Source organism: Phallusia mammillata, chromosome 6 (assembly GCF_965637545.1).
Source record: "Phallusia mammillata chromosome 6, kaPhaMamm4.hap1.1, whole genome shotgun sequence".
Classification (NCBI taxonomy): Eukaryota; Metazoa; Chordata; class Ascidiacea; order Phlebobranchia; family Ascidiidae; genus Phallusia; species Phallusia mammillata.
This window is the reverse complement of record NC_137257.1, coordinates 20,591,074-20,606,376: the sequence shown is the minus strand read 5'-3', so window position 1 is coordinate 20,606,376 and position 15,303 is coordinate 20,591,074. Positions and strand designations below refer to the sequence as shown.

Genomic DNA, 15,303 nt, shown 5'->3' with positions numbered 1-15,303 from the left:
TGTTTTTGTGATACCATAGAGACAGACCACTAATACTGTCGTTATGCACGAAATCAATAAAAAAGGATTGCATTCCAATCACATTTAAACGAGGCCATTTTAGATACACTGAAGTTAGATTTCTAAAAGTGTTTCACTACACTTTTTGTCATAAACTGTCTGTCCTCTTTTTGTAAAGTTTATTTCGTATTGTTTCTGTTTAACCTACGCTCCCACTGGACTAGCATGTGTTTTTGGTTTTTTTTTCTTCAAATATAACTCAAAGAGACTGCAACCAACTGGCGACGTGATGTTTAAAACAATAGTGAACTTGGCAAAAGCAGAATAACAAGTCAAGGCAAGCACAATTACAAACAAACTAAACGCAAAAAAACTATTTTGTACAGTTGCAAAAATTAGGTAAGCCTCCATTTTAATATAGAGTGATGTTAACTGAAAACAAAAAATACACTTTTTAAACTTAAGGCAGTGACAATCTGTTTGTAAACCGTTGAACACCTTAAACGTTTGATGACAGCATCTATTAATTCATTAGAGTAGGCGATAGCAGGCATTGTGTCAAACTGGATTTGCAATTTAACAGAAACACAACGATTATATATGATTTATACGTAACAATTGTCAATTCATTACACCAAGAGGTATTTCCAAATTTGACACTAGAACATGGAGAGCTTTGACAGAAAAACTTCTGCCATGGCTTAATGATAACAAAAAACTGGGTAAAAATTCATTGCAAGAAAGGCAATATGTGGTGTATGGCTATGCCGCTATAGCCAGGGTTGCCATCGACATGGGCCCCCAAACAAGGACAATCACAAAATAGAATTTTTTCACCAACAAAACAAGCATTTTTGAACAAATTTTTGCATTTATACAAGCCTTGACATATCACATGCCATATTTTTTGCCAGACACAATCTGTTCTAGCAACTCCTTGTTCATGGAAATATTTATAGAGCATCTCACTCAGACCTAGGTTTACTTTTACTTTTAGCAGGGATTTTACTTGTACTCGTTGAAAATAGGATAAAATAAGGACTCAAAACAAGCACATTTCTAAGAAATAAGGACAACATTTTTTTCTAATCCATTGCCCTTCAAAATAAGGACAAATTTTAAAAATAAGGATGGTATGGGCAGTGTTTTTTTAAGGTGTTTTGGGGGACCGAAACGGTCACCCAAATTTCTCCAGCGGTTTCCCAAAATTTGGAAATGGCTATTTTTTGGTATTTAAATGAAACACTTGCGGTCGCTTAAAACTACTTAGCGGTCACCCAAACCAAACCTTAAAAAAACCCTGGGTATGGCAACCCTTGCTATAGCTAGGTGAATTAACTCTCAAATGCAGTCAGATCCAATTGAAATTGATTAGAGGTAGGGCTGCCAGCCAGCAAAGAGTTGGCAGAGTCTGGCCGGGTCGGTAGCTTGTTGTATTAACATGTTGACTTGACCACATACGCTGAGCACTGAACCTTCCTCGTGACCACGGAGCTTCTCTTGGAGACGTAAAAGTACCCGCTCGGCAAGTTTGTTCGTATTTAGTTGTTCGCACCTGACCATAACACTGTTTTTGAAAATTTAGAGCGAAAATAAGCAAATCCTATATTCTTCTTAAGTTCATATGGAATTAATTTCACTTTTTAATACTTGAGTTAAGTTTTAATTTTACACAAATTACAAAAATATGATTTTTTAAATCTGCCACCCGTAACACAAAATGGTGTTATTTATCAAACACGGCCATTCAGTGCAATGAATTCGTCAACATTTAAGCAACAAAGCAAAGAGCAGGCCTGACATCGTTCAATATTGAGTTTTTGATCCAAATAGTTACCTACCGCTTACCATAATATTATCCACATATGAATAACTCTTTAATTAAATACAATGAGTTAATATAACCAACGTTAGTAGTGTTTTTTTTTATTGACAGGAGCAGGACTATAGAAATACAATGATAAGTCTGTCATAAAGTGATCATATAACTTTTTTCAAAAGATAAAAATATTCTCTATTCTTACCCTTGTTCGTCAATTCGAATCATGAAATCACCCGTAGTATTTAGAGTTGACATGGATGTATTGATGCTTATGCTTTCAGTGTTGTCCGTTGGCTGGCGCTAAAAATATGCGAAAAATGTTAGTTAGTTTTATCCTAGTATAGTGCATCAACACTACCAATTCCCAAGCAGACCATTGGTTCTTCACCTTATAATTACCCCGAGAACAACCGGATGAATTTCGTTTGTTACTAGTTCAAAACACAAAAATTACCAACTATGGCGTCAAAATAAATACGATGAGGTCACAAAAACACTATTTATGTAATTACCCGATGAAAATGTCAAACCATCCATTTTAGGGTAATAATAACATTTTTTTAAAAACATTGCAGTAGAGTAGACCATGACTCCGTAGTAGAAACGTAGATATTTATACGGGACCACAGAGCTACACGAAGTTTGTACTGTTTTATATTATATGGGTAAAACACTAAACATAGGATGAGCCACATAAGCGATTTTAAAGATAATATTTAAACCAAACGCATTGGAAATGTTTTTTAACAACAAGCGTAGCTCTGGAAAGGTCTCTGAACATGTTTTATCGCAATATTTTTCGAAATGGCATTTGAAAAAAATCTCACATTTAAAGATATGTAAAATTCATATTTGTGTTAAGAAAACGGTCAAACCGGGTTCGAATCTTGGGTAATACACATATTACAACTTACTTGAATATGCATGGCCTTGCTCGGTGTCAATGTCCACTCATGCAGTGGGTCGTACAAAAGTACTTCCACTATTGTGGTAATGACGTCATAGGATGACCTCATCGCCTGCATGGTTCGTTCGCAACATCTAAAAAATCATGTCATTGCTAATTTATATGAGCCATGATGTTAAAAATGCTATTTGTACAAAAACGCAAAGTAAAAAACGTGCCTTTTTTGACATTGAATTTAAGAAATTGGCATTAATTACAGCAATGACATGAATTTGGAAAAACAACAAAACACTTTGTTGAATGAAGGTCTGTTATTAACCGAGACTACTTAATGCCTTTTCTAAAATACAAATTGCTTCAAGTGGCATAAATAGGTTTACACTTCGTTTCTTTGCATTAGCATAACACCAATTTCTGCAAACATTCAACCCGATTTAGCCCAGAATTATGCGGTGCTAGATACTTTTGGTAACCGGTAGAAATTGGCAAGTTTTGGGCAATACTAGTTTGTCGAAGACAGATTTATGAGTACCTTCTAAACACTCCTTCCACACCTGTAGCTCCCATCCCATCAACAATGTCACGTGTAAGACGGAATGGAACGGTTTCTGGGGTTGGGAGACATTTGCCTTGCTCAAATGCAACACCTACCAAATTGAGGATAGTTCAACGCTGTGATATTTATAAAGCAACATATCTAACAATAAGATACCAGAAAACATGCAAAGATACACGATGTCTGCCGGGGTCATATATCCGTCATTTAAAACACTTTAAGTTTCAAGTAAGTCTTTAGAATATTGTAACAATGCTTACATCGTTTATCATATGTGAATTGTAAAAAACTTTTCACGAATGTGAGATTTTGGGAAACGTTTAGTGCTCTATGGTTCTCACATTGATTGAAGAAATCTGTCACAATATCTTAACTCACCCAAATCAATATGAATCAGTTCGGCTGTGACGTAATCCACAAGAATATTCTGGACATGACGATCTCCCAATCCAAGAACATATCCAACTATCGAAGAAGCAGCTACGCTTCGTGTGTATGCGCGTCTGAGAAGCAACGGAGTAAAAACATAATTGCTTCCAACAAGACCCACCAATACATAGTTTCCAGCATGCGTAAGCGGGCCTTAAATCAAGCCTTACCAGAAATTGAAAACTCCAAAATTAAAACCCGGCCCATTGTCCAAGGCGAACTAACGAAACAAACTTAGCGTAGTGTAAGGTCAGATCCTAATTAGGGCATTTTTATTCAAACTGAAGCCCGAACACGACGAACTAAACTTTACAACGGATTTTTAGGCATTCTACTTGCAAGCTGTTCAGCCGAAAACAACAACATTATTTTTGATTACCTTTTCGAATACCACTCAGCTGGATCTAAGAATCGCTCAGTAAAGAAATGGCGGAAAACAGGGTGCAAAGAGGAACAGATTTCACGATACTTCTGTAACTTGACGAGTTGGGTTTGGTTCGCCACCCCTGCTATCATCTTACGACATTTAATTACTGAAGTATCGCCTGGTCTGTATCGATGATGTGCACCGATCTGGAATAAAGAAACGATATAATACGAAATAAATGTATGTAAATCAATGTAGATGGAAAAGACACATTAAGTTATTCGTTTTTAGGATTTTGAGATATACGTATTTCGCTATAACAGTTTCTTCAGTGTCTGAAAACAAGCATAACAATACATGTATTTTGCAAAGTAAGATATTTTATGCGTGTGGGTTTACAGGTACAATGTGGTATGCTAGCTTACAGATACTATGATGCTGTTGAGGCAAAATATAAACAACTTCTGTTAAAATCTTAAAGACGAATGACTTTCGTGTTTCATGAACGTAAATGAATAGACGTAAGCGGTTATAGTCTTCATCCACCAAGCAACGAGATGGGAGATTCTAGTTTTAAGTTAGAAGTAAGTTAGAAGTAACTCGTAAATAAAGACAACCGTTACCACTCTTCCTATTCCTGAGTGATGATTACCGTGTCATTTATCCTCAGCACTTTTAGTTCACAATTACTTTTGGCCAAAACAGGTATTTTTCGAAAGATATTAAAAATTACAAACCATGTATATATTTTTTTGAAATATCGTTTAGGCTTAAAAATGTGTGCTTTGGAAATTGTTTTTATGCCCCGCATACATTTTCTATTGTATGTAACCATGTTAATAATCACATAAATGGTAAAAGAGATATCAAAGAGAACGTAACCATTATTACTTAAAAAAGTTAAAAAAATAATACTTTTAGTCGACACTGAGTCAATAAACGAACAACGCTTGGCCCAACAAAAGTTTATGATGTACCGTTTTCCTACGACATCACTAAACACTAATCAGAATACTTTTGATCGGTTACCACAAAGTTGTGACTTATTTTCGGGCTAAAAAACATGTAATTTCAAACCTGTTGTGCGTTTCCAACCAGATACACGCCTATCGGGGTGGTTCCCCCACACCACTCAACTAATCCGCTGCGTTGGGATAGCGGTGTTACTCTGTAGGTCCGTATCCGCAATCCTGTAGTGTCGTGATCTTTACGGAGAAGGCTGTTGACCGTTTCGAAGACCTAGTGACAACGAAATTGGATCACCAACCAACACCTGATATTGACACTTGGAAGTTTATTTCTACGCGTCGGATTGATGCTGACGTCACTTATAGGTAACGTAACTACAACGTATTCGATTGAGAACATTGTTTATTTACTAAATATCTGGTGAGATGCTTTTAGGTTTTTTTCCAAAACAACCCATTTTTATACTTTTGTTTGAATATTTTAATGCGTTAAATTGAAATATTAGCATTAAAATTAACAGTTTTTTTTAGGTTACTATTTTTAAAATCTTTAAACAATTTTAGCAGCAATATGACATTCAAAGTGAAAAAATTCTCATGGCTGATTTGTACTCACTTTGGAAAAAGACTAAAAAAAATTAACATAAAATGTATGCTAATCAGTAATCACTAAACTCGATTATTTGATTTGAAGCCACAACAAGTAACAACAAAACATCTACAAGTACAGAAAGATCAAGAACCACTGTTTTAGAACTAAACTCTGCAACAGCCATGCCAATCACGCCACAGAACAAATCTAACCTGTTGCATGACAGCATCCTGCCTAAGATCATCTTTTCCCTTCACCAGATGCCTTCTCATTACACCATCTGATCCTACAGCCACCATCACTTTAGGAAGATTCACCCCACCCACAGTTTCAAAGTAGGGCTTCAGATAACGGTATGTAACCAAACCTGCAAGTATTGATGATGTTGTAGTAGTAGTGTACAACCTTAGGCCCGCGGGTCAAATGTAGTCTTTCATAGCCTGTGGAGACTTTCGGGTTTTAAATGAAGGGTGACGCACTGAGACATTTTCATGCATTCGAGATGAACATAAAAACATACTGAGATCAGTTCTGAAGCATTAGTACAGACCAGCGATCATCAATTTAAGGCGTTTTACTGAAGCAGCCGGTCACTATTTAAATGTAGTGCTTGCGAGAAAATCCAATTCTTACTTGTTTTAAGGAGCAGATTAAAGCTTCGGTGTTATTTTTCTGCGATCTGACAATACGGCTTCATTTTGTTGCCAATTCTACTGGCTGTTAACTCAGTAAGAAGGAAAGTTTAAAAATGTTTATGTCACAAATATTGTTCTTCTTAGATTTTGAAGCACATAAGCCGTTTATGCAGATCAAACTTGTAAGCGGGTCCGACATTGGTACCCAAACCCGAAAGTACAAGCTCGTAAACCGACAAAAACGTGATTTTGTAAAACAATTATAGCCCAAACGTTGGTACAATTGCGACACAAATGATGTCGATTGCCAAACCAGGATCAAATCAAGCATGTTTTATGCAAGTTTATGCCAGAACTCGACCCAAAGAGCCCGGCCCGACTTACAACTCGGACGCAAAATTCTAGCTGAATTTTCAACCTCTGACCCTTTTTATCAGCATATTTGCCATCATTTTGCAAGGGTAAACGTGATTTTCGCAAAAAAATAAGGTCTGTATGTTGGAACAATTGCGACACAAATAATGACGAGTGCAAAGTCAGGCCTAAATTAAGCCTGCACCCGACCCCAAAAACAGACCTGGCTTTTAAAATCTGACTCAAATTTCCACATTTTCCGTAATTAATACAATTATTCAACCTCTTACCGTTTTTATCAGCATAGTTGCCATCCTTTTGCACGGGTATGCGACTGATTGGAATCACCACGTCCTGGATGACTGGGCAGAGTTTTGATGACGAGGCAAATTTTGCGACGATCACGTGACCAGGAATTTCGACTTTCACGTTTTGACGGCTTTTCCAAGCGGAAACGTCGAAGTTGGCGAATTCTAGAACAAATGAAATAGTTTAGGCTTGTGGTTACCATTAGGGCAGGAGTCGGAATTTTTTCATATGGAAGAGCCAATAAAGTCATAATATTAAAATGTATATCTGTGAGAACCATACAACATTTTTTTTATTACGAATACATCTAATTGTGTTTCACAAAATCTCGATGCAAAAACATGTTTTTTGTATGCTACGCAACACAGGATGCCAGAGGAAAAAAGATAGAAGTTTTGTTATTGCTAAAAATAAGACAAAAAAGGACTCAGGTCAAAAATAAGAACGCTTCTTAGAAATAAGGACAATACATTTTTCTAAGACATTGCCCATTAAAAGGACAAATTTGAAAAAAACACGGTCTGGCAACCCCGTCTATACTATATCGCAAACGTATGCAAATTTTTTTTTTAGGAATGGTCATTTTAATTACAACCTACATTTTCCATATTCAGTTGCAAGGTGTGACTTTTTAGTCTTGACGAACTAGATAGTAGTGACTAGGCTACCTAAGCCACTTTTGTTATTTAACAGTATCTTACCAATATATGCATTCGCTACATATTCTGTGTGTTGAACGAGAGTAGAATGCCGTTGTCGTATTTTTGTAAGTAACGATGTAGCAGCGGTAATTCTAGCAGACATATTTGCTTTGTTCTGTAAATGTAACCAAAAAGTTATTACTTTACCTACCGTTTTCTATAGTTATTACTTTAACGTAGCATAAGGTTTTTTTGAAATAACCAATTAATACGTAATTCAACTGTGATAATTCCGTTCTAAATTAGGATTTATTTGTAAGATTATCAATCATATTGACATTTTATATTGCTATACAGTATACACTACATTACAATGTTACAATAATTACAAAGACACAAAGGTGCACAATTTTACCGAGGAGGATTTTTTCGACTTTCTCTTGGATGTTGGAAGAGCAGCAGAAGAAGCAAACTCCTCATCCTTTTTGGCGTTTACAAGAGCCAGGATCACGTTAAGCACGTGATAAGGGTGATCAACCGTGACGCGATGCAAAATCTAAAAAAATACGTCAAAGAATTATTCGTTACCATGGCAGCATTGCAATTTCGTTTAAAAAAATGTGTAAAAAATTTGGTTTTGTTATAAAAATAAGTTGTTTTTGCTCAAATGTGGCACAGAACCATTTGTTAAACGGGTATTTTGCTCGAAGCGCTATTGATTAATTGAAATCATAAAATCCACACAATTATTTGGAAAATGAAGAGATGTAAGAATAGCTACATAAATCGATCACAGTGTATAATAAATTCGAGACTCTAGTAAGTTCTCTGCCATATTTAAATACTGCTCTGCGGCCTGCCTATTTAGAAACAGGGCTTTAGGGTCATTAAAAAAAACTGAGTCCGACCTGGCGTAAAGTGGTTTGAAAATCGCCAGTTGTAACGTTTAGTCTTGCCGCGAGTTGATACGAGAGAGGAATGAACTTGTGAGAAGGAATGTTCCCGTGCTCTGACGACATTAAACTGTTTGTGGAACTTTGAGAAGGATTTTCAAGCCACAATGCACAGATTCTAAAACGGAAAAATATCAAGTTAAAACGCGTCAGTTACACTCATCATAACGAAAGTCAATTGTACAAAACATCGGGGCAAAACAAATTTCTTCCCACAAAACAGTTTTAAGCAATACCGGTTTTTGATTAAAAAAAGATGATTCGCAAAAAACTGTTTAAATCAGATTTGCATCTGACAATAGGCTTTTACACGCTTTTCGGGCGATTACGGTTGCTACAGCAGTCGGCATCCGACAAAAAAACTAACAATCTGAAACATGGCGTATTTGAGATAACAATTTTAGTCTAAATGTTCCAAGCAAAAAGTTGTAGCAAGTTCATATTGGTGACTCTAATAATAAAATTTACCTTTTACACATAAATTTTGTGAAAGTATAATGTGAGCACTGAATACTATTTTACAAAAACAGTTTACAATCATGCTACTATAATATTCCAAGTTTTGTTTGTTACAATTTTAGGACCCACCTGTACATAAGAATGTCGTGCTGATCCGACAGTTGCAAGCATTGTATGTAACTGCGTAAAGCGGATGAGAGAAACTCTCGAGCTTTTTCTTCGATCCTTGTCAGTTCTTGTTTGTCGATGTTTAGGTTCTTGTCAACAATTACCATTGTTCTGTAAAACAAAGTTTTCTTTAAGATAAGTATTTACACTATTATCACACTTTTAAGACTTATTTTAAGATAAAATAAATGGACAAATAAACGATTAAATTTGTGGGTCATTGTTTCCAAAGATTACATACAGGTTCGTATTGTGTTGCTCAGCAAAAATATCTCAGTTGTACAAATATATATTTATTCCTTGTTTTGCCAAACAAGAGGTTTTAACTGGAAAAGCCGCATTTTTATTGGAATAAATCATAAGACTCCAGGCTAACTGAATTCGTTATATAATCAAGTATATAAGTCGGCCTACCAAGCATTCCCACGTTAGGCAAGACATAGGTTAGAACACCCCAATTAAGAATTTATGTCCATCTTAGCTGATTAATGGTCAAACTGGCGATCTCCTACTACTAAGCTGACATGTGCAGCATACAAAGCAGGCCACGGTGCTTGTGATTCGACTTTCGACAAGCTCACAATTTGGCCAGTGTAGCTCAGTCAGTAGAGCGCGAGTTTCGCAAATGATCAGGTTTAAAGCCCACTGGAGGCTATATGCTTAGATAAGAATACCCTGAATTCCGCATCGTACATCTCCAGATACTTTCGTAATATTGCTTCATTTTGTTTGGATAAATATATTTTCCATATGCCTTTGAAAGTACTGTCTGTCAAAGGTTTCTATTCAAGTTCATGAAAAATCGATCTAAGGTACGATTCATTGGAGATTAAATTCATTCTAGTTATTTTCTTAAATAAGGTTTTTAGAAAATAATTATAATTTTGAAACGCTAAAATAGATTCAATGCTCCTCACTAATGATCGTAAACTCACTGTTATTTTATACATATGAAAGGATCAACTTACTTTCTAGCGGGAGCCTGACCACTTTGTTGCATACTTTCGAGTTCCTGTTTCGGTGCGGATGCCAGTACTCGCTTCTGTGCATACTCGCTAGATTTCTTGTACTTGATTACCTGAAATAAAACGTTTCTTAAAAGCTTCGCGAGTGCATCCTAATGTACTAGGACCGTTTTTCACTGCCTTTGACGCCCTGTGCCCCGAAAGCTGTTGCTTGCCGGAGTTAATAAACAACTACATCATTATACGTATCGACTCTCGCATTAAATATCGTCAAGATAACGCCGGTTTTCGGCAAACAGAAAATTGTCTCGTAAATGACGTCCCAAAGTTAGATTTACCAACTTGAAATTACGCTGCAAGACAGGCCCAAACCAAGTCCGTCTTTTTAAGTAAGGCCCGTACCAGAACCAAACCAGACCGTCCTACTTGCATTTTGGGCCAAACAGGACCCTTTTTTGTTCGTCATTAAAGGCGGGTTAAAAAAAAACGCAAAACATTAGTAAACAAGAAAGGCATTTCCAATTTCCAAGGCATTGGTAAAGTCAGGAAAAGTACGTAAATGTAAAAAAAAATCTATTGTACCATTTACCTGCAGATATTGTTCGTCTGCAAACTTGGCTAACATGTGATAATTCTTCACCAAAAGTCGAAGTGAGTCCCGTTCAGTCTCCAGCATAGAAGATCCGGTTTTCGAAACAGCTTTATGGACTTTGTCCACAACTGACACTGACTGTATAGAAGAACAATGACTGTGTTATTAAAATAGTGCCAACATTATCGCATCTGATCATATTTCGATTTTAAGATGTTCCTATGTTTAAAATTACAACTATTAGCGCAACCAGGAGGAGCAGAGAGGCTACACTCCCCTCTCCGAAAAAAATAAATTTTTGGTCCCATTACTTTTTTGTCCCAATATCTTTTGCACATTTTTGGTCTCCATAATGTTTGATACCATAAAAAAACGCCACCGAATGCAAGGCATATTTCAAAAACTATTTCGCAAAGCACAGCTAAAATCGTGATGTTTAAGACGCCAATTGGGGAGGGGGGTCTTATTGCCAGGTTTAAGCACATTACGGGGAAAAACCTTTTTAAACTAGAATGGTGGCTTTCTGATATACTTCCATTTTATATATTTTATACGATATTTACCAATTTACTATACACATCATTTGATCTACACATATGATTGTTTTTGTAAACAAAAACTAATGGGTCCCCACATGCGTGTTTGTGCGGAGTTACGGTAAACAAATGTTGCGGTGATTTTTAAATTCTTGAGAACAAATTTTTAGAAAGCGTTAACCCAACAATGAAAAATTTTGTTGTATTTTTTGGCACTATTATTGTCGTATAATTACAAAAACATTAAAAAAGAACGAAACAAATACTTTCAATTTAATCTCTTGCTTTGACCCAGATATTGTCGTCCAAGGTCGGGTTTTAAACACAATTTTTTCTAGAAAGCTGTAACAGTTGTGTTACAGACAATTAAAAAGCGATTTGCCGCAAGTGTATACATCATTTAACTTTGTTTCGCAAAACGAGTTTTTCATTTAACTTTGTTTCGCAAAATGAGTACCATTGACCTGTAGGAACCTTTAGGGTGCACACACCAAACGACTGTTTGACCTTTTGACACCGTTTTCAATAGCACGCCGTCCTTGGTGTTCAACAACACCGTTTGACCTAATTTATACATGCCTTGAGTATTTGATTAAAAAAAAACAAAAAAAAAAACGCTACGTTATGGCGAAGGAAAGTTCTGAACTGTGTTAGTAATACCTACTAATTGACCTTAAGTAACCCGCGGCCAACCTGACAACGAGCATTTAAAAAACTTTTATCTTGCAAAAAAGTCAAGTTTATTTTTTCATATTTAGTTTGTTTAACAAAGTTTTGCTTGACATTATACGAAACCGAAGCACGCTTATTAGGTTTAAATCGCGTCATATGTGTGAAACCTTTGCCAAAACTGAAAATGTGAGTGATAACTTAATAAAACGACATAGCATTGCTGTGCAAAACAGCTGATTTCTAATCACCGAAACGACGTCTCGTAAAACGTCTGTCCGACGAAATTTCAATAAATTTGAAGCACTCTTTCTTTACTAAACAAGCGTTACAAACCAGCGTTAAAAATTTTACGTCTCGGGGGCCTGTGGGTGAACCGCTGGGTAATTTGGGGTCAAACTTCTGGTGGACCAAGTTTGAATTAATATCTAACATATGTCCAAATTTCAATAAATTTAAAGCACGCTTTCTTCACTAAACGAGCGTTACAGACCAGCGTTAAAAATTTTACGTTTCGGGGGCCTGTGGGTGAACCGCTGGGTAATTTGGGGTCAAACTTCAGGTGGACCAAGTTTGGATTAATATCTAACATATGTCCAAATTTGAATAAATTTGAAGCACTCTTTCTTGACCAAACGAGCATTAGACAGAAAAAAGAAAAAAAGAAAAAAGAAAAAAAGAAAAAAAAATACGGACAAAAACAATATGTGTCCCCTTCAGGGAAGGGGACCCATAAATAGTCACGAAAACATAAACATTGATAAAAGTAGAAAATCTATTAAAATTATTACCACCCGAAATTTGGGCAAAACGAAAATGTTTCAGTGCAAATGTTTTAACCAGTCGCAAAATGAAATGTAAAGTTAGTGGTGGTGCCATTTGATGACGAAACGGGACTTACGCAAAACAAAAAGTGCCTTTTTTAAAACAACCAACATATAAAAACAGCGTATAGTGTACCACGGCGAAAAACACGAAAGGTATAAAAATCTCGTTTTAGGAGCAACGTATTGAACTAAAAGAAGGTCTCATACCCTTTCAAGGTAGTCTCCCATTATGACAGACGGACCCTCGTATTTCGATTCGTGAAGCCAACCGCCATATGTCTGTAGCGTCTCAGCTAGCATCAATTTCAGCGAGGTGACGTCATTGGCGGTGTGACGTAGATCGATTGTTGACTCAAGTTGACCCAAAATGCTCTGAAGGGATGCTAACGCAAAAGAAACTTCCTGCGATCAATAAATCATGTTTTAATTCTTGCAAGTTTAACCCTAAAATGAAGCTTAGCTTAGTGAATCAAAGTGTACTCCGATTTAAAGGAATAGAAAGGTGAAACAAAAACATTTAATTACGGAAGAATCCGGTTAATCAAATTCGCCTAACTCTTTTATGCGACAATTCGGATGCTGTATCAACAGTAACGTTTGTTAACAAAAGTGCTCATTTCAGCCCAGGAACACAGATTTTTTCACAGATTCGAACCCAGGAGACTCCACAGCGCACCATGTGGCATTACTTATCCTAACGTTTGTGGTACGGTGCATTCGGCCATTTGTCACACTTAAATTTTAGACATTTCAAGTAATAGCATTATCTCTTCTCTAATAGTATTTTAGTTACGTTTAACCAATGTAATGATTTACAGTCCACGACACTGCCCTTGGGCCAGTTTTTGAGACCAAAAAATAGTAACCGTTAAAGCGAGAAACAAGGGGGTAAAGTGCAAGAACAGGGAGTACGTTGTTACACTACCAAGGAGGAGCTAAAACGCAGAAAATCATCCAATTTTAAAATTATGCTTCTATTTGGCAATACTAAAGAAAACCGGTGACGCTTAAGCTAAAAAACACAGGTATTTCATATGGGATCAGAACCATCAAGGTTTCGAGCAACCACATTTACCTTCTGTATCCACAACAGCTTGGCACCTTCCAGTTTTACTCTGAAGCTCCAAGTAGTTCCTGGAACGCTGTCGCTAGGCAATCGTGACGTCACATCGCTTAGATGACGTAAGACCTTGTGTGCGTTCTGCAGACGATCGTGTTCACAGCAAACCCGCAACGTCACCAGAAGATGACGTAACCAAGTTTCAAGGTGATCTTCATTTTGTTTTTTGTTCTGTCTAAATTGCAACAAAAACAAAAAGATTTAAAGCAGTCTTACCATAATGGATAGTCCAAAGTGTGATTTTAAGTAAAACAGCTGTGTGGTATTTGTGCATGTCGTTTTTGATAACTTTTAAATAAATGTCATTTCGCATAAGATCTTGGTTACAAGTCAAGAAATGAATCTGTGATGTTATTCTGTTGATAAAAGTTACACTGCGCAGGTTTCGCGAAAGTTATGTCACTAAATTAACTCGGATTTCTCAACACCTCCAGGGGCAAAGCTAGGGCTGAAAAAAATTACGGGAAGATTTTGAATTCACGACATCAGGACAGTATGCCTATTGCTAAACCCACGGGATGTATATGTCTTTTTGGTAAGAAACATGTCTGGTAAAAAGCTTTTGTAAGCCAGCAGTCAGTGTTAAAAATGCAGAATGTAAACAGTCCAGACAAAACAATAAATAAAAGTGCTATCTGAAATTGGTCTTCTTGATGCATGTTAACGCCAATCTATAACCTGTTGTTAACAGAACGTAGGATGGATGAGCGGACTGCCAAAACTAAGTTGACGTCATCAAATCTGTAAGCACGTGAGTCTTTGTCGTCATAAGTGGTCCACGATTGTGAGAAATCACCAGCAGAAGTCAAACCGGTCAAACACCTTAAAAATGTTGATAAAATATTTGTAAAATTATGCAGAGGGAAATTATATAAGTCAATAGTACCTAAATTTCTGTTTTTTGTACTACTTGAATATCCAAAATCACAAATATGATGTTTTAGTCACTAAGTAAATTATTTTAATCGAACAAAGAACCATTATTGTTAATGTGCGGCAGAAATCATCATCATAAAAATAACAAAGAGGGTAATTTAACATTGGTAAATGACAAGTCAAGTTTATAGAGCTCTTCTGGCAAGTACTTTTAGTCCGACGTTATTTACCCTGAAGGCGATGAAGGCGACCTGTATAGAACGTCGAAATGTCGGAATAAAAATACTTGCCAGAAGAGCTCTATAAACTTGAATTGATTACACAACATTGTCACTTACTGTTGGGCATCCTCGATTTCTTTAAGGCACTGCAAGCGACTTGAAACGGTGTGAAAATCGTACGCGACCACGTGGTTAATGTGGCGAGTGCAGAACTCGCTAAAGTACAAAAAAACGTATCGATAACCAGGCGATAAAGTTTTTTCTGCTTAATAATTTAACACAAAATCATTTATGATATGGAAAGCAAGGTAGGTCATTAAAAAAACTCAACAAATCT

At 36.4% G+C, this 15,303-nt stretch overlaps 1 protein-coding gene across 1 annotated transcript in view; it reads right to left on the bottom strand.

Annotated features, from left to right (window-relative positions):
• Positions 1-228: 228 nt before the first annotated feature.
• Positions 229-15,303, bottom strand: part of LOC145232171 (serine-protein kinase ATM-like) — a 48,108-nt gene continuing 33,033 nt past the window's right edge. The window contains exons 39-57 of the mRNA XM_080096703.1: positions 15,084-15,182; positions 14,548-14,691; positions 13,825-14,044; positions 12,957-13,151; positions 10,715-10,855; positions 10,129-10,238; positions 9,122-9,271; positions 8,489-8,651; positions 7,996-8,136; positions 7,641-7,755; positions 6,921-7,103; positions 5,854-6,008; positions 5,159-5,320; positions 4,094-4,287; positions 3,664-3,788; positions 3,262-3,376; positions 2,737-2,863; positions 2,025-2,122; positions 229-1,555 (exon numbers count right to left, since the gene is read on the bottom strand). Of these exons, the coding sequence (XP_079952829.1) occupies positions 1,372-1,555; positions 2,025-2,122; positions 2,737-2,863; positions 3,262-3,376; positions 3,664-3,788; positions 4,094-4,287; positions 5,159-5,320; positions 5,854-6,008; positions 6,921-7,103; positions 7,641-7,755; positions 7,996-8,136; positions 8,489-8,651; positions 9,122-9,271; positions 10,129-10,238; positions 10,715-10,855; positions 12,957-13,151; positions 13,825-14,044; positions 14,548-14,691; positions 15,084-15,182 (2,821 nt within the window). The 3' untranslated portion in view covers positions 229-1,371. The remainder of the gene's footprint in view (positions 1,556-2,024; positions 2,123-2,736; positions 2,864-3,261; positions 3,377-3,663; positions 3,789-4,093; positions 4,288-5,158; positions 5,321-5,853; positions 6,009-6,920; positions 7,104-7,640; positions 7,756-7,995; positions 8,137-8,488; positions 8,652-9,121; positions 9,272-10,128; positions 10,239-10,714; positions 10,856-12,956; positions 13,152-13,824; positions 14,045-14,547; positions 14,692-15,083; positions 15,183-15,303) is intronic.